Raw genomic sequence first — 27,487 nt, forward strand, 5'->3', positions numbered from 1 at the left:
ATATATGATTATATATAATATATATAATATTATATATAATTTTATATTATATATCATTATATATAATTATGTTATGTATAATATAATACATAAAAATATATATATTATATATATTATACATAACATTATATATATATAATATCCATTTTTACATGTTATATATAGTATTGCTATATATATTATATACATAATTATATATTATATTGTAATATATATAATATCTATTATATTATATATAATATGTATAATATATTATATATCATGTAGTATATAAAATTACATAATATATATTATGTAATATATATTATGTAATACATTATATTGCAATATATATGACAATATAATATATTACATAATATATATAATATTATGTAATATTATATACTACATAATGATATATAATATACGTATTATATATAATATATAATATATATTATATATAATATAATAATATGTTATATATTATGTAATATATTATATTGCAATATATATTACAATATAATATATTGCACAATATACATAATATATATAATATACATAATATATATATACATATATATAATATATAATAATATATAAATATAATATACAAATATATATAATATACATAATATGTAATATTATGTAATATATACTACATAATGATATATAATATACGTATTATATATAATATAATATGTATTATATATTACAATATAATATATAATTATGTATATAATATATATAGTGCAATACTATATATATAAAATATGTAAAAATAGATATTATATATATAATATTTACATAATCTCAAATCTTGTCTGTTGGTTGTGTCCCCAGACATTGGTATGAGTGTGTAGATTTTAGAACATTTAAAATCCATTTCTTGTAGAAATTCTGTTTCTTTCTGCCTGCAGAAATTAATTTCCGAACTTCAGAAATTGTTTTCCTCCAAAAACGAGACCTTCGTGTTAAAGCTGTGGCCCCTGTTTGTCAGATTGCTTGGAAAGGTGAGCAGAAAATCAGGAAATCTTTAGGAGAGGAGTTTTGAGGAGCAGAAATCTCTTTTAACTGTGAATTTCCTCCTGCTCAGACCCTGCACCGCAGTGGCAGCTTCATCAACTCCCTGCTGCAGCTGGAGGAGCTGGGCTTCCGCAGCAGCTCCCCTGTGGTGAAGAAAATTGCCTTCATTGCATGGAAGAGCCTCATTGATAACTTTGCTCTAAATCCAGGTGGGTCTGAACAAAATATTTAGCCTGATTTGTTTTCATACGAGTCATGCATAGCTGGAAAAATATGCCTGCTGGAATTAATGATAAATACGTTATTTGTATTAATACATAACTGGAAAAAAAATCTGTTAGATATTTGTATACCACTGGATATCCACATAATCTTGCAGAAAAATTCATTGTCTATGTACATAGCTAAAATTCAAGTTTTTGTTGGTTTTTTCCTTGTTCTCTTTTCCTTTTGAGGCAAGGTGATAGTTTGATCATTTGTTCTATCCTAGTTTTTGTGCTGGGAATGCTAGAAATAGAATAAAATTAGTAAGTTGTGTTTTGTAATGATATAAATGATCCAAAGAGCAGTGAAATAGAGAATGAAACGTTCTGTGTGTTTTATTTTGGATGATGTGGTGTTACTGGAGGAAGGCAACACTTCAGAATTCCAGAAGAAAATTTTAAAAAGTTTAAAAAAAGTTGTTCTAAAGGTGTAACCTGAATCTGAAGTTTTTATTCTACCTTCTGTTAATATACAATATTTTTTACCTTGATTGTGCTTCTCTGTGTTCTGAAGAGAAAACTCAGGGTTTGATTTTGCTGTCCCTGGAGCAGATGGGACCTAACAGAGCAGGCAAGAGGGAATTTCTTCTGTTTATCCCAGAATCCCAACGTGGGTCAGGCTGGGTCCAACCTCCCTTCTCGAGTGGGGTCAGGTTGCAATGCAGAAAATTTAATTTCAGTCTTTGTATTGCAAAGAAATCCTTGATTTTTGCAGAGTTGTTCTGAGCAATAATTAGAGCAGTAAGAGAATTTGAAAGGTTGGTGTGGTTGAGTTTTGCAGATAATTGAATTTGAAGCTAAAAGGTATTGGGGAAAAAGCAATGGTTTAATCAGCTTTTGCTGAGCTGTGCTTGTTTAAAATTCACCTTTTGGATCCCCCAGACATCCTGTGCAGTGCCAAGAGGCTGAAGCTGCTGATGCAGCCCCTGAGCTCCATCCACGTGAGGACTGAGGCTCTGGCCCTGACCAAGCTGGAGGTCTGGTGGTATTTGCTGATGAGGCTGGGGCCTCACCTGCCCTCCAACTTTGAGCAGGTAACTCAGGGGACAGGAATCCTGATCCCTGTGCAGCAGAGTGCAAAATATTCCTGCTTCATCACTTTCTGCTGTGGTACTGAAACCAAATCCCTCAAGGAACCGATTTGTGCTTGTGTGTGACTACAGATTGTGTAGAAGGGATATCTGGGACTCACAGCCCCAAAATACTGGGGAGTCTGTGGGAATGCCCTGTGAGCATCTCTGAAAACCTGCCCTGAGTGCAGCCATGGATTATAGGTGTGTTCAATAAAGGCTGTGTCCTCCTTTCACCAAGGAGGTGTGGGCTTGGAAAAGGCTGTCGCAGGAAAAGTGGTGAAAGACCATAAATATTTAGGAAGATAGAAATAATGCAGGTGTTGCATTTCTAGTCACTCTAAGTGGAATGGACCTGTTTCTCTTCAACACCTGGATTCCATTGAATTCATCTTCAAGATGGGAGTAAAGGGAGGGAAAAGTATTTTCTTAGCATTATTAAAATATACTGCATCCACCAGAAATTTTTGTTTGATTAGACATTTCTAATTCATTTTAAATACCCAGATTAGTGAGCAGCAGCCCAGTTGGTGCTGACTGAAATGAGATTTTTGTGCCTTGCTGGTGGTGTAGCTGTTGCTGGGGTCCCTTTGCAGGTTTGTGTCCCTCTCATCCAAAGCACCCTGAGTGTGGATCCTGCTGCTGCCTTCCCCGGGACGCCCTCACGGCCAAACAACCCCAGCCTGGGCTCAGCAACCCCTGGGCAGAAACCAGGTACTGACACATCAACCTGTGGCAATTTCCAGCTCTATTTCATGTGTACAGACTCATCTCTGTTTGTCATGTTCTGCTTTTCCATTTATAATTCTCCAGAGCAGTGAGTTTTCTGCATGGTTTATTTGGGGAAAGTGAGGCTGTTGCAGTCATTATTTAAAGTTTCACAAGTTGTGCCAATCACAGTTGAGGGCTCAGGGACCCCTGGGCAGAAACCAGGTACTGAAACATCAACCTGTGGGAATTTCAGCTCCATTTCACATGCACAGACTCATCTCTTCTGTTTGTCATGTTCTGCTTTTCCACTTCTCATTCTTGTTCTTCAGAACACTGAGTTGTTTGCATGGTCACTGCATGATTTATGTGGGGGAAAGTGAGGCTGTTGCAGTCATTATTTAAAGTTTCAAAAGTTGTGCCCATCACAGCTGGGGGCTCAGGGACCCCTGGGCAGAAACCAGGTACTGAAACATCAACCTGTGGAAATTTCCAGCTCTATTCACATGTAGAGAATCATCTCCTCTGTTTGCCATGTTCTGCTTTTCCATTTCTCATTCTTTTTCTTCACAACATTTGAGTTTTCTGCATGGTCACTGCATGATTTATATGGGGGAAAGTGAAGTTGTTGCAGTCATTATTTAAAGTTTCAAAAGTTGTGCCCATCACACTTGAGGGCTCAGGGACCCCTGGGCAGAAACCAGGTACTGAAACATCAACCTGTGGGAATTTCAGCTCCATTTCACATATAGAGAATCATCTCCTCTGTTTGCCATGTTCTGCTTTTCCACTTCTCATTCTTGTTCTTCAGAACACTGAGTTTTTGCATGGTCACTGCATGATTTATTTGGGGAAAGTGAGGCTGTTGCAGTCATCATTTAAAGTTTCACAAGTTGTGAAATCACAGTTTGAGGACCAGTTTTAATGGCCTGAATTCTGTTCTCTGTTACAAGAGAGCTCTGGTTTGAAATTTATTTTTTCAACTATTTTTTCATCTATTTATATGTGCCCTTTTATTTCTGTAGCATTTTTAGTTTCTGCCTGAATAGCAGAGAACCTTGGAATGGTTTGGGTTGGAAAGGAGCTTAAAGCTCATCCAGGGACACCTCCCACTATTGGGCACTCCAGGGATGGGCATCCCACCCTGCCAGCCAGGAATTCCTTCCCAAATCCCAAAATCCCACCGAACCCTGCCCAGGGATGATGATCCAGCAGGAATTTTAATGCTTTAACCACATGTAAAACCACCTCTAGTTTGCATTATTAAGTATATTCTGGACTTTCCTTGGATAAAGGACATTATCCCAGAAAAGTCCAGAATATACTTAATAATGCAAACTTTTTAATTGAAAATGAAAGTAACCAGCTCTAAATATCCAATGAGGAACTCCTGGTTTTCCTTCCCTTTCTGGAAGCCTGGCACCCATGGCTTGTGCCATTGTGTTGTGCTGTAATCAGGAGCCTCAGGGATCCTGCATTTGGGGAGTTTCCTGTTTTCCCCTTCTTAAAAAAGTTCATCTTAGTCCTGGGAGATCACAGCTGAGTTGGTCAAAGTATTTTGCCAAGTCCTCTTAAATTTGTATTCCGGGTGACAATTTCCAATGGAAGCTGTTTTGTTAGCAGCAGATTGATACAAGTGTTCGGTGGCTGTGTAGCCACAGCTTCCATGGAGATTTGTATGGCCAAAATAAACTTTGGTGTCCTAGAATTGACAGTTTTGGGGCAGATATTTAAAATCCTGGGGAAAATAGAGCTGTGATAGCAAACCCTGCTTAGCTGAGAAGCCTGGCTGTCAGAGGTGCCTTCCAACACCAGCACTCCATGATTTGTCCTTTTCCTGGGGGATTTGGGGTTTTTCCCTGGGGTTTCTGTGATGTTCCCCATTTGTGTGCCCTCCCTGGGGGATTTGGGGTTTTTCCCTGGGGTTTCTGTGATGTTCCCCATGTGTGTGCCATCCCTGGGGGATTTGGGGTTTTTCCCTGGGGTTTCTGTGATGTTCCCCATTTGTGTGCCTCCCTGGGGGATTTGGGGTTTTTCCCTGGGGTTTCTGTGATGTTCCCCATGTGTGTGCCCTCCCTGGGGGATTTGGGAATTTTCCCTGAGATTTCTGTGATGTTCCCATTTGTGTGCCCTTCCTCCCTCAGATGCTGTGTCCTTTTCCTGGGGGATTTGGGAATTTTCCCTGAGGTTTCTGTGATGTTCCCCATGTGTGTGCCCTCCCTGGGGGATTTGGGGTTTTTCCCTGGGGATTCTGTGATGTTCCCCATTTGTGTGCCCTCCCTGGGGGATTTGGGGTTTTTCCCTGGGGATTCTGTGATGTTCCCCATGTGTGTGCCCTCCCTGGGGGATTTGGGGTTTTTCCCTGGGGTTTCTGTGATGTTCCCCATGTGTGTGCCCTCCCTGGTGGATTTGGGGTTTTTCCCTGGGATTTCTGTGATGTTCCCCATTTGTGTGCCTCCCTGGGGGATTTGGGGTTTTTCCCTGGGGTTTCTGTGATGTTCCCCATGTGTGTGCCCTCCCTGGGGGATTTGGGGTTTTTCCCTGGGGTTTCTGTGATGTTCCCCATGTGTGTGCCCTCCCTGGGGGATTTGGGGTTTTTCCCTGGGGTTTCTGTGATGTTCCCCATGTGTGTGCCCTCCCTGGTGGATTTGGGGTTTTTCCCTGGGATTTCTGTGATGTTCCCCATTTGTGTGCCTCCCTGGGGGATTTGGGGTTTTTCCCTGGGATTTCTGTGACGTTCCCCATTTGTGTGCCCTCCCTGGGATTTCTGTGATGTTCCCCATTTGTGTGCCCTCCCTGGGGGATTTGGGGTTTTTCCCTGGGGTTTCTGTGATGTTCCCCATGTGTGTGCCCTCCCTGGGGGATTTGGGGTTTTTCCCTGGGGTTTCTGTGACGTTCCCCATTTGTGTGCCCTCCCTGGGATTTCTGTGATGTTCCCCATTTGTGTGCCCTCCCTGGGGGATTTGGGGTTTTTCCCTGGGGTTTCTGTGATGTTCCCCATTTGTGTGCCTCCCTGGGGGATTTGGGGTTTTTCCCTGGGGTTTCTGTGATGTTCCCCATGTGTGTGCCCTCCCTGGGGGATTTGGGGTTTTTCCCTGGGATTTCTGTGATGTTCCCCATGTGTGTGCCCTCCCTGGGGGATTTGGGGTTTTTCCCTGGGGTTTCTGTGATGTTCCCCATTTGTGTGCCCTCCCTGGGGGATTTGGGGTTTTTCCCTGGGGTTTCTGTGATGTTCCCCATGTGTGTGCCCTCCCTGGGGGATTTGGGGTTTTTCCCTGGGGTTTCTGTGATGTTCCCCATGTGTGTGCCCTCCCTGGGGGATTTGGGGTTTTTCCCTGGGGTTTCTGTGATGTTCCCCATGTGTGTGCCCTCCCTGGTGGATTTGGGGTTTTTCCCTGGGATTTCTGTGATGTTCCCCATTTGTGTGCCTCCCTGGGGGATTTGGGGTTTTTCCCTGGGATTTCTGTGACGTTCCCCATTTGTGTGCCCTCCCTGGGATTTCTGTGATGTTCCCCATTTGTGTGCCCTCCCTGGGGGATTTGGGGTTTTTCCCTGGGGTTTCTGTGATGTTCCCCATGTGTGTGCCCTCCCTGGGGGATTTGGGGTTTTTCCCTGGGGTTTCTGTGACGTTCCCCATTTGTGTGCCCTCCCTGGGATTTCTGTGATGTTCCCCATGTGTGTGCCCTCCCTCAGGCCCTTTGGTGTTTGTGAGCCCAGGTACCCCCAGGATGGCCCTGAGCAGCCCAGCAGGAGCGCAGCTCTTCCCCTCCATCCAGCTCCTGGCCATGGAGATGCTGCTCCACTTCCTCATGGGACCGCACGTGGTGGAGTTTGCCAAGCACAACAAACTCGTGCTTAGTTTAGGTATGTGGGATTTATATTTATATTTTGTATGTAATATAATATTTTTATTTGTAATATTTCAATATTATAACATTTTAATAATTATAGTATTAAATGACTTTAATTATTAAATAATTTAAATATTATTAAATTACTAAATATTAATTAATTAATAAATATTATAGTATTTTAATAGTTTACTATCATAATATAATATTTATATCATATAATTTTAATATAATATAATATAATGTAATGTAATGTAATATAATGTCATATGATATGATATATGATATAATGTAATATGATATAATATAATATAATAAGATATAATAAGATATAAGATGTAATATGATATATGATATAATATAATAGAACATAATATAATAATGATATATGATATGATATGATATGATATGAGAATATAATATGATATGAGATAATATAATATGATATATTACAATATTATATGATATGATGTAATATGATATGATATGAGAATATAATATGATATGAGATAATATAATACGATATAATACAATATAATATGATATGATATAATAATATAATATGATATGATATAATATAATATTATATGATATAATATAATATAATGTGATATGATATAAATGTTATATCTTATATCCTATATCTTATATCCTATATAATATCATTTTATATATATAATTTTATATGTAATTTAATTTTATATATAATTTTATATATAATATAGTATAATATAATATAGTATAATATAATATAGTATGATGTTTGTATATATAATATAATGTTTTTATATTTTTATATAGAATTTATAATTATATGTTTGTTTATATATAATTTAATAATTTTATATTTATAAATATATACCTTATATTTTTATATATTTATATTTCTAATTGTACAGTTTATATTTTTATATATGTATATTTAACTGTAAAAATATATTGACGTCATCTCAAATCTTGTCTGTTAGACTGAAATGATTTAAACTTATAACTGTTGTCAGTTTGAAGATATCCTTATGTTAAAAATGCTGTAAATACACAAAAATTTTATTATTGTTAAGGTTTGTTTTCCCAGCAAACTGCAAAGTAAGAGCTTTATGGAATGTGTTTTTTTGTTCTTGTAGAGCCTCTGCAGCACCCACTGATCAGTAGCCCTTCTTTTTTTTGCAAGCATGCCAGCACTCTGATCAACGCTGTTCAGGATGGCTTTGTGGCCATTGGAAAAGAAGTTCCTGGTAAGAATTCAGTGGCTGTGGGATCTCAGCACATCAGCCCTGATGTGCAGAGTCACCGAGACAACCCTTGGGGGGCTCGGAGGTCCTGGACGTTGCCAGCAGTGTCTGGTGGCTGGGCTGTGATCCTGCACGGGAGACGACACCTGTGTGAGGATGGGAGGGTCACACTGGGATAAATGGTGAAGGGATGGGTTAATTACAGTGTGAAACACAGATCCACCTCAAGGGTTGGGAGTGACCATGGAGATCCACCTGAAGGGTTGGAAATTACCATGGAGGGATGGGTTAATTGTAGTGTGAAACACAGGTTTTAGAATTTTGGTACAGGGGGGTCTAGAGAAGTAAGATGGAGGAATTGGGGCGTGTCCTGTCCTTCTTCTTCTTCTTCTTGGCCTCCATCTTCTGTGGTGGTGGTGGCACTTTGGGATTGGTTCTTACTAAAAGTGCCCCTGTGTGGGATCTCAGCACATCAGCCCTGATGTGCAGAGTCACCGAGACAACCCTTGGGGGGCTCGGAGGTCCTGGACGTTGCCAGCAGTGTCTGGTGGCTGGGCTGTGATCCTGCACGGGAGACGACACCTGTGTGAGGATGGGAGGGTCACACTGGGATAAATGGTGAAGGGATGGGTTAATTACAGTGTGAAACACAGGGTTTAGAATTTCGGTACAGGGGGGTTGTCCTGGTTTAGGGCAAATTTGTTAAAGAGTCTCCAAAGGGGGCCCCTCCAGAAAGCAAAACCCACACGGCCCCTCCCTCCAACCGGTTCGGGAAAAAATTCCTTGGAGAGAGGTGGAAAGAACCTGTTTATTTCAGGCACAGCACCCCCCAGCACACAAAATGAACAATACCAGCTGACACCGCTCTGAGAAAGATGACAAAATCAGAAAGTCTCTTTCGGGGGTGGTTGCTCTGTTCTCAGTCCCTCCGGCGCTGGGGCAGCTGCTGCAGCCAAACCTTCGGTGTTCCCAGTCCGGAGCAGGTTCGAGATGGTCACAGAAACAGGAGAGGAGAAACAGTCCGGGAAGGAGTTTGGACTGTTTAGCTAAACTAGCTAATAAGCAGAAGCAAAAGCGAGAGCAGGAAAGCAAGCGAGCAAGCAAGGCAGCAAGCTGAAAGCAAGAAGTGAAAAACAGCCCTGTGTATTTACTGCCTGTCTCTGTGTCCCTGATAAGAGAAACCCAAACAAAACTTCCACTCTTCAGAGCCAGTCTTAAAGGCACAGAACAGACGAATGGGGATACAAGCATCATAACGTCACCCCAGGACAGGGGTCTAGAGAAACAAGATGGAGGAATTGGGGCGTGTCCTGTCCTTCTTCTTCTTCTTCTTGGCCTCCATCTTCTGTGGTGGTGGTGGCACTTTGGGATTGGTTCTTACTAAAAGTGCACTGGTCAATAAGGGTGAAAAGCATTGGGGAAAATAGGTAAATATCTTATAGGTAGTTTTGGGTATAAAGATAAAGAGTGCTCTCGGTGTGTCCATGGCCAACGTGCTGTGCAGACCTCTGTCGGGTTGAGAGAAAATCTTGTAGATAAAAACTGATAAACCCTGAAGGCCGAGAAAAAACCTGAAGACTCCTTTCGTCCTTTGGAGTACGGGCTGTCCCAGGGCCATCCCGAGCCTTTCCAGGCCATCCAAAACAGCCGAGAACGGGACAGTGGTGGTGGCACTTTGGGATTGGTTCTTAATAAAAGTGCACTGGTCAATAAGGGTGAAAAGCATTGGGGAAAATAGGTAAATATCTTACAGGTAGTTTAGGGTATAAAGATCAGTGACCGCCCTGAAGGCAGTCAGTGTGTCCATGGCCGACGTGCTGTGCAGACCTCTGTCGGGTTGAGAGAAAATCTTGTAGATAAAAATTAATAAACCCTGAAGGCCGAGAAAAAACCTGAAGCCTCCTTTCGTCCTTTGGAGCGCGGGCTGTCCCGAGGTGTGGTAGATAGGGGCAGGCGCTCGGAAAATCCCGCCATGTCAGGGACAGCAGCAGGATTCCTCTCCCCTAACGCCCGGTGATAAGGGTTCACCCAAGAATGTACACCCCCCTAACACTCGTAACCTTCCACTCCTTACTAACCAATTGCAGTAAGGTAAGACCCCCTGACATAGAGAAAAACCTCCCCGTGGGAGTATAAAACCCCACGGGACGGGGCAATAAAGGCCTTTGGACCGTCCACCACGTTGGTGCCCGCGTGTGTTCTTGGCCCGAGCGACCCTGGAGAGTTTGGGTCGCCGTGCCGTCCCTCAGAACCAGGCCGCCTTGCCTGGCGTCAGAAAGCAGCACCAGGGCCATCCCGAGCCTTTCCAGGCCACCAAAAACAGCCGAGAACGGGACAAGTGGGGAAATCCCAACTTTTCCTGGGAAATCAAGTGGGCGAGGGAAAGATAAGAAACCAACACTTCGTGATGTCCTGATGTTGGAAAAAGCAGAACTGGTCTGACTGCATTGAAATTTGAGTTCTGGCTTCAACCCAAACCTGTTCTTTAACACAATTTCTATTTTAGCTGCAGTTTTGTTGGATGTTTTTGTTGCAAACTGAATAAAGCCATTGTTCCCTTGCAGACTGTTTGCTGAGTGTTATCTGGAAGGACATCAATGGATTTGTAAGGACAGCAATTGAAGCAGGTAAAAAGGGTAATTTTCTTCAGTTTGCCATTGCTACCACTCACAGGTGGTTTATTTTTAATAAAAAAGGGCATTTTCTTCAATTTGCCATTGCTACCACTCACAGGTGGTTTATTTTTAATCAAAAAGGGCATTTTCTTCAGTTTGCCATTGCTACCACTCACAGGTGGTTCATTTTTAATAAAAAAGGGCATTTTCTTCAATTTGCCATTGCTACCACTCACAGGTGGTTTATTTTTAATAAAAAAGGGTAATTTTCTTCAGTTTGCCATTGCTACCACTCCCAGGTGGTTCATTTTTAGCCTAGACCAGAAATTGTTCATTGTTCATTGCTCGGGTTCAGTCTGAATCAATAATTCTGTTCTATTTTAAATAGAAAAACAACTTCCCCTCAAGTCTTTAGTATTGAGAAATGGAGACAAAAATTAAAAGATTTTCACTCTTTTTTCTTCATTGAAACTCTGTTCCACAGTGAACTGTAGAGTCTGCAGATGTATAAAAGTTGTTTCTGATTTTAAAAATAAGAAAAAATTTGTATTATTAAGCATATTCTGGACTTTCCTTGGATAAAGAACATTATCCAAGAAATAACCATACTTAATAATGCAAACTTTGAATTGAAAATCAATCAGAACACAAAGAATTCATCCATCCTTTGGATGAATACAAAATTCCCCCCACCACCAACTTTAATGTACCAAAAATCAGATCCTTAATGGAACAAAGATGTTTCCATTTCCTAATTAGACTTGAAGGTTTTTTATTGAAAATTTGGAATTTATGAGCAGAACACACCTGAATCTCGGAAGGATTTGCTGAATTTTTACAAATTTACACAGAATTTTTTGGTTTTTTCCACTGAAAGTTTGATTGATGCTCAGAGTGACCATTGTGCTCTGACTGGAAATGTTCTTTATTTTAGAAAATAAGAAATGTTTTTTATTTCAGGAAATAAGAAGGAGAAGGGAGGCTCAGAAGTTCTGACCCTGTTGCTGCAGGCCCTGAAGAACATTGTGAGCTCCAATTCCCTGCCTGCGCACAAAGTCCTGGTGAGTTCTGCCTGAAAAGCAGCTGCAGCTTTGTCAATTTTTTTTTGTAATTTTTTGTGGATTTTTGGTATTTTTTTGTAAATTTTGGGTGGTTTTTTTTGTAAATTTTTGGGGTTTTTTGTAATTTTTTTGGTATTTTTTTGTAAATTTTGGGTGGGTTTTTTTGTAAATTTTTGTGGGTTTTTTGTAATTTTTTTGGTATTTTTTTGTAAATTTTTTTGTATTTTTTGTAAATTTTTGGGGGGGGTTTTGTAAATTTTTTGAGGGTTTTGTGAAAAAATTTTGGGGTTTTTTTGTAATTTTTTGGGTTTTTTTGTGGATTTTTCGGGTTTTTTCCTAAATTTTTTTGTATCTTTTGTAATTTTGGGGGGTTTTTTTGTAAATTTTTTGGGTTTTTTGAAAATTTTTTTGTATTTTTTTGTATTTTTTTGGTAATTTTTGTAAATTTTGGGGTTTTTTTTGTAAATTTTTTGTATGTTTTTCTAAATTTTTTGGTATTTTTTTGTAAATTTTTTGGGGGTTTTTTGGTAAATTTTTCGTATTTTTTTGTAAATTTTCGGGGTATTTTTTGTAAATTTTTTGGTATTTTTTGGTAATTTTTTGTAAATTTTTTGCTATTTTTTGTAAATTTTGGGGGGTTTTTTTGAAAATTTTTTTGAGGTTTTTTGAAAATTTTTTGGGGGGGTTTTGTAAGTTTTTGGTATTTTTCGTAATCTTTTGTATTTGGGGGCTTGGTATTTTTGATAATTTTTTGTCTCTGGGGGGTTTTTTGTAACTTTGTTTTTGTAATTTTTTGGTATTGGGGTTTTTTTTTTGTTTTGGGTTTTTTTTGTAATTTTGGGGGTTTTTTGTTTGTTTTTTTTGGGTTTTTGTTGTTTTGCTTTGTAATTTTTGTATTTTGGGGTTTGGTGGGTTTTTATGTAGGTTTGGTGGGTTTTGTATTTTATATGTTTTTGTATTTTTATCTGTATTTTTTTTGTATTTTATTTGTATTTTTGGGGTTTTTTTGTATTTTTTGTATATTTTTTGTGGTTTTTGTAATTTTGGGGGGGGGGGTTGTGTTTTTTGTATTTTATCTGTACTTACTACATTTTGCTTAAAATATAATAAGTACAAATAAAATACAAAAAAATATAACTTGAACCCTCAGCAAAAATCATTTAAATGTATTTTATTTTAATTTTCTCCTATTCAGTCTCTCATTGACATCACTGTCAAGGAGCTGCCCCCAAAAGTTTTGGGTCCCCAGCTTACCAGGTGGCTGATATGGATCTTCTAAATGTAAGTGAATTAATTAATTAGTTCATTAATTAATTACTTCATTATTAGTTCATTGATTAGTTAGTTCATTAATTCTGGGACTTCATTAAGCTGAAAAGTTTTGAAAATCAAATTATTTCATGTTGCACAGAACTTCGTTTGCAGGCCTCGCTAATTGAACTGTGTAATTAATGAAATTAATTTGATTTTTTTTTTTGTATTAATTATAATTATTATAATGAAAAAGGGCTGATATGACAACTTCTAATGACTGAATTTCTGGTTAATAATAATAATAATAATAATAATAATAATAATGAAATTCTGGGTAATAATAATTGTGAATTTCTGGCTAATAATAATAACAATAATTGGGATTTTCTGGCTAATGATAATGACACTAATTGTGATTTTCTGGCTAATATTAATGGTGAATTTCTGGCTAATAATAATAACAATAATTGTGATTTTTCTGGCTAATAACAATAACTGAATTTCTGGCTAATAATAATAACAATAATTGTGGGTTTTCTGACTAAAAATAATAACAATAACTGTGAATTTCTAACTAATAATAATAATAATAATAGTGAAATTCTGGTAATAATAATTGTGAATTTCTGGTTAACAAGAATAACAATAAAAGTGAATTCTGGCTAATAAGAATAATAATTGTGAATTTCTTGCTAACAGTATTAATAATAGTGAATTTCTTGGCTAATAATAACAATAATGGTGAATTTTTGGCTGATAATAACAATAATAATTCTGAATTTTTGCTAATAGAAATAATAATAATAATTGTGAATTTCTGGCTAATAAGAATAACAGTAATTTTGACTTTCTGGCTAATTAGAATAACATTAATAACTGAATTTCTGGCTAATAAGAATAACAATGATAATTGTGACTTTTCTGGCTAATAATAGTATATTAATTGGGAATTTCTGGCTAATAATAGTAATAATAATTGGAAATTTCTGACTAATAATAATAATTGTGGATTTTCTGGCTAATAAGAATAACAATAATAGTGAATTTCTGGCTAATAATAACAACAATCATTTTGATTTTTCTGGCTAATAATAACAATTGTGAATTTCTGGCTAATATTAATAGTGAATTTCTGGCTAATAATAATAACAATAATTGTGGTTTTCTGGCTAATATTAATGGTGAATTTCTGGCTAATAATAATAATTGTGGTTTTTCTGACTAATAATAATAACAATAACTGAATTTCTGGCTGATAATAATAATAATAATAATAGTGAAATTCTGGGTAATAATAATTGTGAATTTCTGGTTAACAAGAATAACAATAATTGTGAATTTCTGGCTAATAAGAATAATAATTGTAGATTTTCTGGCTAACAGTAATAATAATAGTGAATTTCTGGCTAATAATAACAATAATAGTGAATTTCTGGCTAATAATAACAACAATCATTTTGATTTTTCTGGCTAATAATAATAATAATTGTGAATTTCTGGCTAATAATAATAACAAGAATTGTAGATTTTTCTGGCTAACAGTAATAATAATTGTGATTTTCTGGCTAATGATAATGACACTAATTGTGATTTTCTGGCTAATATTAATGGTGAATTTCTGGCTAATAATAATAACAATAATTGTGATTTTTCTGGCTAATAACAATAACTGAATTTCTGGCTAATAGAACAATAATAATTCTGAATTTTTGACTAATAATAATAATAATTCTGAATTTCTGGCTAATAAGAATAACAATAATTGTGACTTTCTGGCTAATAAGAATAACAGTAATCCTGAATTTTTGCTAATAACATAATTTTGACTTTCTGGTTAATTAGAATAACATTAATAACTGTGAATTTCTGAAGAATAATAATAATAATTGTGACTTTCTGGCTAATAAGAATAACAATAATTGTGATTTTCTGGCTAATGATAATAACAATAATAGCGATTTTCTGGCTAATAACAATAACTGAATTTCTGGCTAATAATAATAATAATAATAATAGTGAAATTCTGGGTCATAATAATTGTGAATTTCTGGTTAACAATAACAACAATAATAGTGAATTTCTGGCTAATAAGAATAGTAATTGTAGATTTTTTGGCTAATAATAATAATAATTGTGAATTTCTGGCTAATAACAATTGTGAATTTCTGGCTAATAATAATAATAATTGTGACTTCTGGCTATAAGAATAGCAATAATAATTGTGACTTTCTGGCTAACAATAGTAATAATAAGTGGGAATTTCTGGCTAATAATAGTAACAATAATTGGGAATTTCTGGCTAATAACAATAACCAGTCAATAATTGTGAACTTCTGGCTAATAATTGTGGGTTTTCTGGCTAATAAGATAACAATAATTGTGATTTTCTGGCTAATGATAATAACAATAATAATGATTTTCTGGCTAATACTAATAGTGAATTTCTGGCTAATAATAATAATAATAACTGTGGTTTTTCTGGCTAATAACAATAACTGAATTTCTGGCTAATAATAATAATAATTGTGACTTAATGGCTAATAAGAATAACAATAATAATAGTGATTTTTCTGGCTAATAACAGTAAAAATAATTGGGAATTTCTGGCTAATAAGAAGAATAATAATAGTGAATTTTTGGCTAATAAGAATAATAATAGTGAATTTTTGGCTAATAATAATAGTAGTGAATTTTTAATAACAGTAATTAATAACAATAATTGTGAATTTCTTGCCCGTAAGAATAACAACAATAATTGTGACTTTATGGCTAATAAGAATAACAATAATAATTGTGAACTTCTGGCTAATAATTGTGAGTTTTCTGGCTAATAAGAATAACAATAATAATAATTGTGACTTTCTGGCTAATAAGAATAACAATAATAATTGTGTTTTTGTGGCTAATGATAATAACAATAATAGTGATTTTCTGGCTAATATTAATAGTGAATTTCTGGCTAATAATGATAATAATTGTGATTTTTCTGGCTAATAAGAATAACAATAATAGTGAATTTCTGGCTAATAAGAACAATAATAATTCTGAATTTCTGGCTAATAAGAATGACAATAATAATTGTGACTTCTGACTAATGATAGTAATAATAATTGTGACTTTCTGGCTAATAATAGTAACAATAATCGGGAATTTCTGGCTAATAGTAACAATAATTGGAATTTCTGGCTAATAATAGTAACAATCGTTGGAATTTCTGGCTAACAGTAATAACGATAATTGTGATTTTCTGGCTAATAAGAATAAAGATAATGGTGAATTTCTGAGTAATAGGAATAAGAATAATTGGGAATTTCTGGCTAATAATAGTAACAATAATTGGGAATTTCTGGCTGACAAAATAGTAACAATAATAGTGAATTTCTGGCTAAAAATAGTAACAATGATTGGGAATTTCTGGCTAATAATAGTAACAATAATTGGGAATTTCTGGCTAACAGTAATACGATAATTGTGATTTTCTGGCTAATAAGAATAGAGATAATAGTGAATTTCTGGGTAATAGGAATAACAATAATTGGGGAATTTTCTGGCTAATAATGGCAGTGAATTTCTGGCTAATTACACTGACTGTGCCCTGGGGCTCAGTGCAATGCAGCCCAGAGCTCCTGGTGGAGCTGAGGCTGCCCTTGCATCCCCCAGCGCCGTTTAACCTCTCCCCTCTCTGTCCCAAGGGCACCCCAGCTCTGTTCCTGATCCAGCTGCCCTTCCACAACAACCTGCTGGAGAGCTGTGTGACAGATGAGAGGTACTGCAGCTTAGAAACTCTTCATTTCACCATTTTTACTGCAGCTGGGGAAAAGCCAACCTCTGACTGTGCCATTTCCTCGCCAGGTTCTTCGGGATCCTGCAGGCCCTGGTGGGGTTTGCCCTGTCTGGGCCCACCTCTGCCCTGGCTTTCAGTGAGTCCGTGCTGGGGGTCATTGAGCAGAGTGCGGGGCAGCTGGGCAGCAAGGAGCACCTGTGCAGGATGTGGAGCATCGTGGTGAATCCTCTCACCGAATGGATCAACCAGGTAATTCATTCATTGTGGTGTGAATCCTCTCCAGGTGATTCATTCATTGTGGTGAATCCTCTCAGTCAGGTCATTCATTCCTTGTGGTGAATCCTCTCAGTCAGGTAATTCATTCATTGTGGTGAATCCTCTCAGTCAGGTAATTCATTCATTGTGGTGAATCCTCTCCAGGTAATTCATTCATTGTGGTGAATCCTCTCAGTCAGGTCATTCATTCCTTGTGGTGAATCCTCTCAGTCAGGTCATTCATTCCTTGTGGTGAATCCTCTCAGTCAGGTAATTCATTCATTGTGGTGAATCCTCTCAGTCAGGTAATTCATTCATTGTGGTGAATCCTCTCAATCAGGTCATTCATTCATTGTGGTGTGAATCCTCTCCAGGTAATTCATTCCTTGTGGTGAATCCTCACAATCAGGTCATTCATTCATTGTGGTGAATCCTCTCACTGAGTGGATCAGTCAGGTAATTCATTCATTATTGTGTGAATCCTCTCACTGAGTGGATCAGTCAGGTAATTCATTCATTGTGGTGAATCCTCTCACCAATCAGGTAATTCATTCATTGCGGTGAATCCTCTCAGGTAATTCATTGAGTGGATCAATCAGGTAATTCATTCATTGCGGTGAATCCTCTCACTTAGTGGATCAATCAGGTAATTCATTCATTAACTCAGCAGTGAATGAATTCATTCATTGATTCATTCATCGTGAATAAATCATTCAGCAGTGGATTCAGTTCTCTTCCCAACACTGACATCCCCACAGGAGAGCTTTGCTGAGCATTTATCTGATTAAGGAATTTTACTGAGCGTTTATCTGATTTTTATAGCAATTTTGCTGAGCATTTATCTGATTTTTAAAGGAATTTTACTGAGCATAAGCAATTTTGCTGAGCATTTCTCTGATTTTTTAAGGAATTTTGCTGAGCATTTCTCTGAATTTTTAAGGAATTTTGCTGAGCATTTCTCTGAATTTTTAAAGGAATTTTGCTGAGCATTTATGTGAATTTTTTGAGGAATTCCATGTCTTGAAGTGATGCTGGAATTGCATAGCTTGGCATAATCCTGCTGGTGAAAACCATGGAAAGGTTCCCCCCAGGAATTGTTAACTTTTAAATACCATGGGTTGGATTGCTTGGTGTGAAAATCAAATTATTCCCAGATTGGGATGTTCAGGATGTAATTAGAGCAGAGTTTTACTCATGTTGGACATCTTTAGAGTAATAAAAGCCTTATAAATTATAATAGTTGGGAGATTTAGCACCTTATTTACTGGAAGTAAGCCGATTGTAGTGTAGGAGTTGGTGAATTAATTAATCCTCATTATTCATTAAATATAAAAATCATGGAATTGATGAAGAAATTTTTAGATGCTGTGACCATTTCCAGCAGCATGGGCACAGGGAATTGCTCCCCACTGCCAGGGCAGGGATGGATGGGAAATTGGGAATTGGGAATTCCTGCCTGGGAGGGTGGGCAGGGGCTGGGATGGAATTTGCCTTCCTGAAATCTGTGTTATTGATCAGCAAATGTAAAATTTGGTGTCCAGGAATTGAAATGTCCATGGAGATGATTCCTGCTTCAAGTTTTGTTCTCCACATTTTCAGAGTGCTCAGTGAGGGAATGCTGTGGTCAGGTCAGAGCCTGATCCCAAACTGCAGCAACAGAGACTGACTTAAAAATTAATTACAGCCTCATTAATAACAGCCTGATTAACAACCATTTCCTCATGGTCCTTGGCTGTGGGACCTTTTTGTCTCTCCGTGCCTTGAACACCCTGGCAGTGCCCAAGGAGGGTGGGATGGGATCAGTGGGGTTGGAATAAAATGAGATTTAAGGTCCCTCCTGAGCCCTCCCATGCCAGGATTCTCTGGGGTTGTCATCACTCCCTGCAGCTGAAATAAGTGAGGAACCCCAAACATTTCCCAGATTTGGTTTTCTGGGAATAAATATATTTTGGCTTTTTACCCTTTGCTGGCAGGATCCTCCCGAGCTCTTGAAAGAGCAGAACATCTGATTTCAACCTGCATTGAATCAGGAGCAGCCTTATTTGCCAGCCCAATTTTGCAGCTTTAGCTTTGCTAAGCATAATCTAACAGATCTCTTTTAAATTAATACAAAAATGTGCTGTAAATTCTAATGTGGTGATTTCTGTAGCCTGGAGTGGTTTGGGTGAGAGTTGAAGCTTTAAGAATTCTTTTTGCTGACTGGAGTTGGAAGAGAAATGAAAAAAGGGAGTGAAAATAAGAATAAAATTTAAATATTTAAATGTCCTAGTTGGAGACAAAATTTGGGAGGTGACTTCCCCAGGGGGTCTCTTATATAAAAGCAGATTTTAGCAGCTCCTCTCCCAGAAGATAATGGTGTTTGGGAGATAGTCTCCTTGGAGAACAGAGGAAAAGAATGATTATTTAACAAGCAAAGTATTCACAAGTCTGAAGAAAAATTAATCACATTAATAAAACTCTTTTCTTGTTGCAGAATAACGAGGTGAACCAGGGGGATGCCCTGGAGCACAACTTCAGTGCTGTGTACAGTGCTTTGTTGCTGCCAGTGTCCCACATTTTCCCCACTCAGGGATTCCCACAGGTAACAGCAAACCAATCAAATTAATGAAATTAATTCAAAACAACGTGGGATTTATCAAATCTCTGAACTCTCAGAGCTGACATTGGGTTCAGTCAGCTGGGTTTGGGTTCAGTACAACACCATGGATTTAAAACTCTAAACTTCCAACTTACAACCCTAAACCTCCAGCTTAAATGAATCAAATTAATTCAAAACAACGTGGAATTTATTAAATCTCTGAACTCTCAGAGCTGACATTGGGTTCAGTCAGCTGGGTTTGGGTTCAGTATAACACGTGGATTTAACTCAGGGATTCCCACAGGTAACAGCAAATCAATCAAATGAATCAAATTAATTCAAAACAACGTGGGATTTATTAAATCTCTGAACTCTCAGAGCTGACATTGGGTTCAGTCAGCTGGGTTTGGGCTCAGTGCAACACCATGGATTTAAAACCCTAAACTTCCAACTTTCAACCCTAAACCTCCAGCTTAAAACCCCAGGTTTTGCCAGCAGAAGAAAACCCAAAGCAGGTTTTTCTGTGCACAGAAATTGTTGTTTCCCACCTTTCTCTCTCTGTCCAAGGCCACTCTGAAGTCCTTGCTGCGCTCCTGGGCCGAGCTGTACCGAGCCTTTGCTCGCTGTGCTGCCCTGGTGGCCACAGCAGAGGAAAACCTGTGCTGTGAGGAGCTGTGCGCCAAAATCATGGCTGGGCTAGAAGGTGAAACTCCAGTAGTGAGTATAAAATGATCATTTAAAAAGATCTCTTTTTAATTGAATCTAAGAATGTGTGTGTAAATCCTGACGTGGTGATTTCTGCAGTGTGGAGTGCCTTGGGGGGGATTGGAGCTTTAGGAATTCTTTTTGCTGGCAGGAGTTGGTAGAGAAATGAAAAAATGAAAATAAGTATAAAGGTTAAATATTCAGAGAGTTAAGCAAATTTTAGATTTGTCTTCTAATTAATGATAATGGTTAATGAGTGTCATGGTGGTGGTAAGTGGGATTTGTCCAGGTGAAATGTGATTATAAATACCACAAACCCAGGCACTGCAGTTAGGAAGGAGAACATGGAACCATCAGCCTTGTACTCTAAAATTTAGGGATTTTACTCCTAAAGCTGTGTAAAAAATAAAGATTTTGAAAGAATCGGTGGTTTTGTTGCCTAAATTTCCTTTTCCCAAAATCGCACCGCATTTAGTTTGGGATATAAAACCCTTCATGCACAAAGTTCACTTTGGAAAAAATACTGTGAAAAACACAAAAAAAATTGAATTTAAAAGCCTGAAATTGAGAGGATTGCATCATTGCAACCTACCTTGGATGCTGCTGTATCCTGATAAATAAATAAATATCACTTTTAAAAATCAATAAATACTAAACAAGACAAACAATTTAAAAGTTCAGTGGGAAGTTATATTGCAACTTCTTTTAGCTCACAATATCAGTGTTCCTTTTAAAGCAAGTTTGGACTTATTTAGGAAAATTTGGATTAAGAGAGGGGGGAAAAAAGCAACTTTGCACATCTTTTTATGCACTAAAAATTATTTGTGATTTGTGGTTTGACTTAATTGTTGTGCCTGTAATGACTTTTCTGGCATCCAGGCTTTATCCTTGAGCACACAGTGGGCTTTGAACCTTAATTTTATTGATTGATCCTAAATGTGGATAAATGATTTAATTGATAGATGATAAATTGATAAATTAGAAAAATTGATAAATGGTTTTTAATTGATTTATCCTACATGTGATTGCTTCTCCCAGCTGCCTGCCACTGCTGGCTGCTTTAGACTCTGTTTATCTTAATTATTAGAATTAGTCAGCCCATCCTCAGTGTAAATGTGTATTTAAAATGGAATTTTATCAACCTCACTGATCATGCAAAACAATCACCCACCTTTAATTAAAAGTTTCTTTGCTGTCCTGAACACCAAGGGTGGTTTTTTCTGTCATTGTTGCTCTTTTGGGGATTGAGTTTTAGTTCTGCTGCTTGATTTTTGTTTTTTCTGATTGATTTCTGTTTCTGCTGATTGATTGATTTTTTTTTGTTTCTGCCGCTTGATTTTTGTTTTTTCTGATTGATTTCTATTTCTGCTGATTGATTTTTGTTTTTTCTGATTGATTTCTGTTTCTGCTGCTTGATTGATTTTTGTTTTTTCTGATTGATTTCTGTTTCTGCTGATTGATTGATTGAATTTTGTTTCTGTTTCCTCTCAGGTGTTCTCCATGCTGGAAGGTCTCACCCACCTTGTGTCAGTCATGGTTGACTGCATCAACTTTGCCCCCTATGGCACTAAATTCCAGCCCAAAACCAGATGTAAGGAAATACTTACATTAAATTTTAAATACTTAAATTAAAAATTAGAGTTTAACAGAAGACAAAAGGTCGCTGGTATAAAACGTTCTTTGCTTTGTTTCCTTTTCCCACTAAAACTGTTAAAGCTGAAGAAATAATTCCCAAAAAAGCATAATTCAGTAAAAAAGGAGTTAAAATCTACCTGCCCCATGGGAATTTGTTAAAGTGGTAAAATTCAGTGTTGGGCTGCTGAGGGAATGAAATGCTGCAATTGGAAATTTTGATGAGGAAGAACATAATGTAAACTTGACTTCCAAATCAATAAAGTAATAAGGGATTGTATTTCTCCTTCCCTCCTGTTCACAGTTCCAGAATTTGTGTGTCAGCTGCTCTCTGAGGAATGGATTTTTATTTTCAAGTAGCCATTCAAACCTTAAAAATTTCAAGTAAAAAATTTCAAGTTCATTAAAACCTTAAAAATTTCAAGTAGGCATTAAAACCCACAGAGTCTGAACAGCCAGAAATATAAATAAGAAGACCAGAAATCAGATAAAATGAGGCATTAAAATTGTGGCTAAGTTGTTAAATCAATTTTTAAACTATTTATATGTAGATCTAGTTTGGGAGGTGAAGCAAAGTGGAGGAAGAATATAATGTAAACTTGATTTCCAAATAGATAAAGTAATAAGGGATTGTATTTCTCCTTCCCTCCTGTTCACAGTTCCAGAATTTGTGTATCTGGTGCTGAGGAGTTGTTTATTTTCAAGCAGGCATTAAATCCTTAAAAGCAGAGTCTGAGCAGCCAGAAAATATAAATAAGAATAGAAATCAGATAAAATTATGGATTAAAATGTGGCTAAGTTGTTAAATCAATTTTTAGACTATATGTAGATCTGGTTTGGGAATCAAAGTTCTTCCTCTCACGCAGACTCAATGTTCAGCTGTGTTTTCAATTCGGTTAAGGGAAAAAATCCAATTTTTAATGAATTTTTGGACCTCAGCTCCGCAGACCCCCACGGACTGGGCCAAGAAGAAGAAGGAGCCCCTTGGCAAGCTGAGCTCTCTGCTGAGGCTGCTGCTGCTGCTGCTGAACTGGTTCCACGAGCTGAGCTGCGGGGAGCAGCCGGCGGAGCCCCTGCTGGCCCCGGGGCTGGCCCTGCTGGCCGCCCTGCACAGCGTCATCAGCCACATCTCCCTGCCCTCCCTGCTGGGCACCACCCTGGGCACCTTCTCCAAACCCCTGGCGCTGTTCTACGAGAAAAACAGGTCAGGATTGAGGGGGGCCTGGGGATTTGGGGGGGTATTACAGCGCCCTGCATGGGGTCGCTGGGGGTGAGAGATGGACGAGAATCTTGTTTCTTGATCAGAAGGCTGGATTTATTGATGTATGGTATATAATACATTAGAACTATACTAAAATAGAATATAAAGAGAGAAGTTGCAGAGCTGCTTCCTAGGCTAAGCTAAGAATAGAAAAAAAGAATCTCTAACGAAGCTGTGTCCAGGGGCTCTGTCCCCAGCTTGCTCCTGTGATTGGCCCATAATTATGAACATGGAACATGAACCAATCCCAGGTGCATCCCATTGCATTCCACAGCAGCTGATAACAATTGTTTACATTCTCCTTCTGGGGCCTTTGCTTCTCAGAAGATGCACAAATCCCAAAGAAAGGATTTCTGTGAAAAAACGTCTGCGACACTTAGAAACAACTACAAGCACAGGACAGACAGAACTTACTGCAGTCTGCAGGTCATGATCTGGGAATCACAAATAAAAACAGTTTCCTATTGGTTAACCTTTACCAATGTGTAATTCTTTGCAGCTGAATGTTGATTCTCTAGAAGCCAATTTATTTCTTTATTATGTCCCCCCAAATGTTTACTTTGTGATAGAACAGGACAATGCAGAGAGAAGTTGCAGAGGCTGCTGCTAAGAATAGAAAAGAAAAAAAATCTAAACCAAAGTTCTGTGTCCAGGGACTCTGTCCCCAGCTTGCTCCTGTGATTGGCCCTTAATTGTACACATGGAACATGAACCAATCCCAGGTGCATCCCATTGCATCCCATTGCATCCCACAGCAGCTGATAACAATTGTTTACATTCTCTTTCTGGGGCCCTTGCTTCCCAGAAAACGAACAAGTCCCAAAGAAAGATTTCTATGAAAAAATACCTGCGACAGGGTGGGAAACTCAAAAAAACTGGAGTTGTGTGGGATGGATTGTGGTGTTGCCAGGAAGAGACGAGGATCTGACTCCGTGTTTCAGAAGGCTGATTTGTTATTTTATGATATATATTATATTAAAGCTATACGAAAAGAATAGAAGAAAGGATTTCATCAGAAGGTTGGTAAGGAAAAGGAATGGAATGATAATAAAATCTTGTGACTGACCAGAGAGGCTGAGCCAGCAGACTGTGATTGGCCATTAATTAGAAACAACCCCATGAGCCCAATCCCAGATGCCCCTGTTGCATCCCACAGCAGCAGATAACCATTGATTTTCTTTTCCACTGAGGCCTCTCAGCTTCCCAAGAGAAATAATTCTAGCAAAACTATTTTTCATAAAATATCTCCCTGACAGTGGAGCTCAGGGTCTGCAGGGCTTGAAAAAAGCTCCATATTTCACGTTGTGATCTCTTCAGAGTGACTCTGTTGGCATCTCTGCAAGGCTCAAAATTTTACTTTCCATACCCTGCAGTAAAGATATTTATTGATAGAAATAAATAAAAATTTTTCAGGAAAAAATAAAAATTTTGCATTAAATTTTCTAGGAAATTATTGATAATTTCTTGAGGTGCACCAAAATCCTTCACGTTTTGAAGCAGAAGAAAATACTGGAACAACTTTGCTTGGTGCTTTTTTCCTGAGCATTGTTTTCTTTGCATTTATTTGTAAAAATGGAAAAGATTATTTTCTGAGCATCATTTTTTTTTTAAGATTTATTCCTGAAAAAGGAGAAGTTGGATAAATATTTTTAAAGAAAAACATGAGGAAGCAAATAAAAATTTGGGAATCTCATCAGCTTGGAGCTCTATAAGCTTCACAGGCTTATAAAACAAGTTAAAAAATGCATTTTGCTCACATTTTTCTGGCTAAGTGCACCTCACCTAAGGATTTTTTGTACATGGAATTTATTTATTTATTTATTTGTTTATTTGGAATTGTTTAGTTTATGGAATTGCTCAGGGGTACTTCAGCTTTTTAATGCCAGTATTTCAGCTTTTCAATGCAAATGTGTTTAAGGAGAGCATTTAGAGTGCAATTAGAAGTTCATCTATAAGAAAAGCTTTAATTTTAAATTTGTACTTATTACCACTGACTTTTCCTTTAACTCCTCCTGAAGTCAGCATATCATGGAATTTAAAGGATGATCTGGGAAACTCCATCAGGAAATTGTTTAGTCCCCAACTGAGGCTCATTTCACAGAATTATTCCATCAAGTTACTCACTAAAACCAGCGTGCAGTGCTGGAATTTGTTACATTTTTATGCTCGGGATAAATGAGACAGCAAAAGAGAAATAAATTGGATTTGTTTTGGCAGGCTCCCTGAGGTACCCAAAGTGTACAGCAGTCTGAACAACAAGGTAAATCTGCTGCAGAAATCACTGGGGCTCGGGGAGATGGGGAACAGCAGAGTTCTTCAGGCCGTTTCTCCTGGAATTAAAAAAAAAACTTCTAAATGAAAAAAAATTAAATTTTAGAAGTGAGGATTTGGGGGAGATGCGGAACAGCAGAATTCTGCCATTTCTTCTGTATTAAAAAAAGATAATGAAAAATGTGATGAGGAGGGTAGAGATTGAATTTTAAAATTCTTTTAAATTTAAAATTTAAATTCTAGAAGTAAGGATTTGGGGGAGATGCGGAACAGCAGAGTTCTGCCATTTCTACTGTAATAAAATAAAAAATGCGATGAGGGTAGAGATTTAATTTTAAAATTCTTTTTTAAGTTTAAAAAATTAAAAATTTAAATTGCAGAAGTAAGGATTTGGGGGAGATGCAGAACAGCAGAATTCTGTCATTTCTCCTGTATTAAAAAAAGATAGTAAAAATGTGATGAGGAGGGTAGAGATTTAATTTCAAAATTCTTTTAAATTTAAAGAATTTAAAATTTAAATTCTAGAAGTGAGGATTTGGGGGAGATGGGTAACAGCAGAATTCTGCCATTTCTGCTGTATTAAGAAAAGATAATGTGATGAGGGTAGAGATTTAATTTTAAAATTCTTTTAAATTTAAAATTTAAATTCTAGAAGTAAGGATTTGGGGGAGATGAGGAACAACAGAATTCTGCCATTTCTACTGTAATAAAATAAAAAATGGGATGAGGGTAGAGATTTAATTTTAAAATTATTTTAAGTTTAAAATTTAAATTGCAGAACTAAGGATTTGGGGGAGATGCGGAATAGCAGAATTCTACCATTTCTTCTGTATTAAGAAAAGATAATGTGATGAGGGTAGAGATTTAATTTTAAAATTATTTTAAATTTGAATTTAAATTATTTTAAATTAAAAAAATTAAAATCGAAATTCTAGAAGCGAGGAGCACTCAGCCCTGGGACTTTAATGCGATGTGACATTTCGCGCTGTAATTTAATGTTGAAAATTACCTTGTAACTCAAATATTTTGAATTTTATTTGGAAATTTCTATTAACCCTGCTGTGTTTTGTTCTCCCCGAGCTGGAGAAGCTGCTGGCAGAGATCCTGCAGTGCCTGCAGTGCCGCTGCCCGGGCTCGTGCGACTCGGAGCTGCTGCAGCAGCTGAGCCCGGCGCTGTGTTAAGAAAAGATAATGTGATGAGGGTAGAGATTTAATTTAAAAATTATTTTAAATTTAAATATAAACTATTTTAAATTAAAAAAATTAAAATTGAAATTCTAGAAGCGAGGAGCACTCAGCCCTGGGACTTTAATGCGATGTGACATTTCGCGCTGTAATTTAATGTCGAAAATTACCTTGTAATTCAAATATTTCAGATTTGATTTGGAAATGTCTATTAAACCCTGTATGTTTTGTTCTCCCCGAGCTGGAGAAGCTGCTGGCAGAGATCCTGCAGTGCCTGCAGTGCCACTGCCCGGGCTCGTGCGACTCGGAGCTGCTGCAGCAGCTGAGCCCGGTGCTGTGCGCGGCCTTCCAGCACAGGAACCGGCAGATCCGCCAGCAGGGCGCCCAGCTCTGGAACTGCACCTTCGCCAAGGCCTCCTCCCTCACCTACCCCCAGCAGCTCAAGTAAGGAACGGCTCTGCAGCGAGGTGTTTTGGCCTTGTAGAGCAGAGGAGGTCAGAGCCCGGCTGGCTGAGGTTAAGGTGACACCCAGCTGCAATCCTGCCAGCACCCTCGGCGTCGCGAGGCCTCGGGCTGTGCTGGTTGAGGACGGGATCGCTGCTAAACACGAGAAGGAAGGAGCTGGACACTCGCTGGGGGCTAAACTTGGTTTATTGGGAAACCCACAGAATGACCCAGAACAAAGGGTGCTTCAGGGTTATAAAGGGAAGGGGTGGACCCGGGAGGGGTTTACAGAAGACCAATGGGGGGAGAAGAGGGG

General features: G+C 37.7%; 1 protein-coding gene across 1 annotated transcript in view; it reads left to right on the forward strand.

Moving 5' to 3' along the window:
* Positions 1–27,487, forward strand: part of RIF1 (replication timing regulatory factor 1) — a 47,929-nt gene that overhangs the window by 11,698 nt on the left and 8,744 nt on the right. Inside the window, 18 exon segments of the mRNA XM_054278411.1 lie at positions 897–989; positions 1,073–1,211; positions 2,148–2,299; positions 2,932–3,049; positions 6,761–6,907; positions 8,019–8,129; positions 10,691–10,753; positions 11,702–11,802; positions 12,998–13,037; positions 13,040–13,083; positions 16,749–16,822; positions 16,909–17,089; positions 19,569–19,676; positions 20,241–20,390; positions 21,870–21,969; positions 22,950–23,214; positions 25,489–25,531; positions 26,969–27,171. Of these exon segments, the coding sequence (XP_054134386.1) occupies positions 897–989; positions 1,073–1,211; positions 2,148–2,299; positions 2,932–3,049; positions 6,761–6,907; positions 8,019–8,129; positions 10,691–10,753; positions 11,702–11,802; positions 12,998–13,037; positions 13,040–13,083; positions 16,749–16,822; positions 16,909–17,089; positions 19,569–19,676; positions 20,241–20,390; positions 21,870–21,969; positions 22,950–23,214; positions 25,489–25,531; positions 26,969–27,171 (2,132 nt within the window).

The sequence above is a fragment of the Melozone crissalis genome, unplaced genomic scaffold (assembly GCF_028551555.1).
Source record: "Melozone crissalis strain CALT ecotype California unplaced genomic scaffold, PUWL_Pcris_2 ptg000023l_1, whole genome shotgun sequence".
NCBI lineage: Eukaryota > Metazoa > Chordata > Aves > Passeriformes > Passerellidae > Melozone > Melozone crissalis.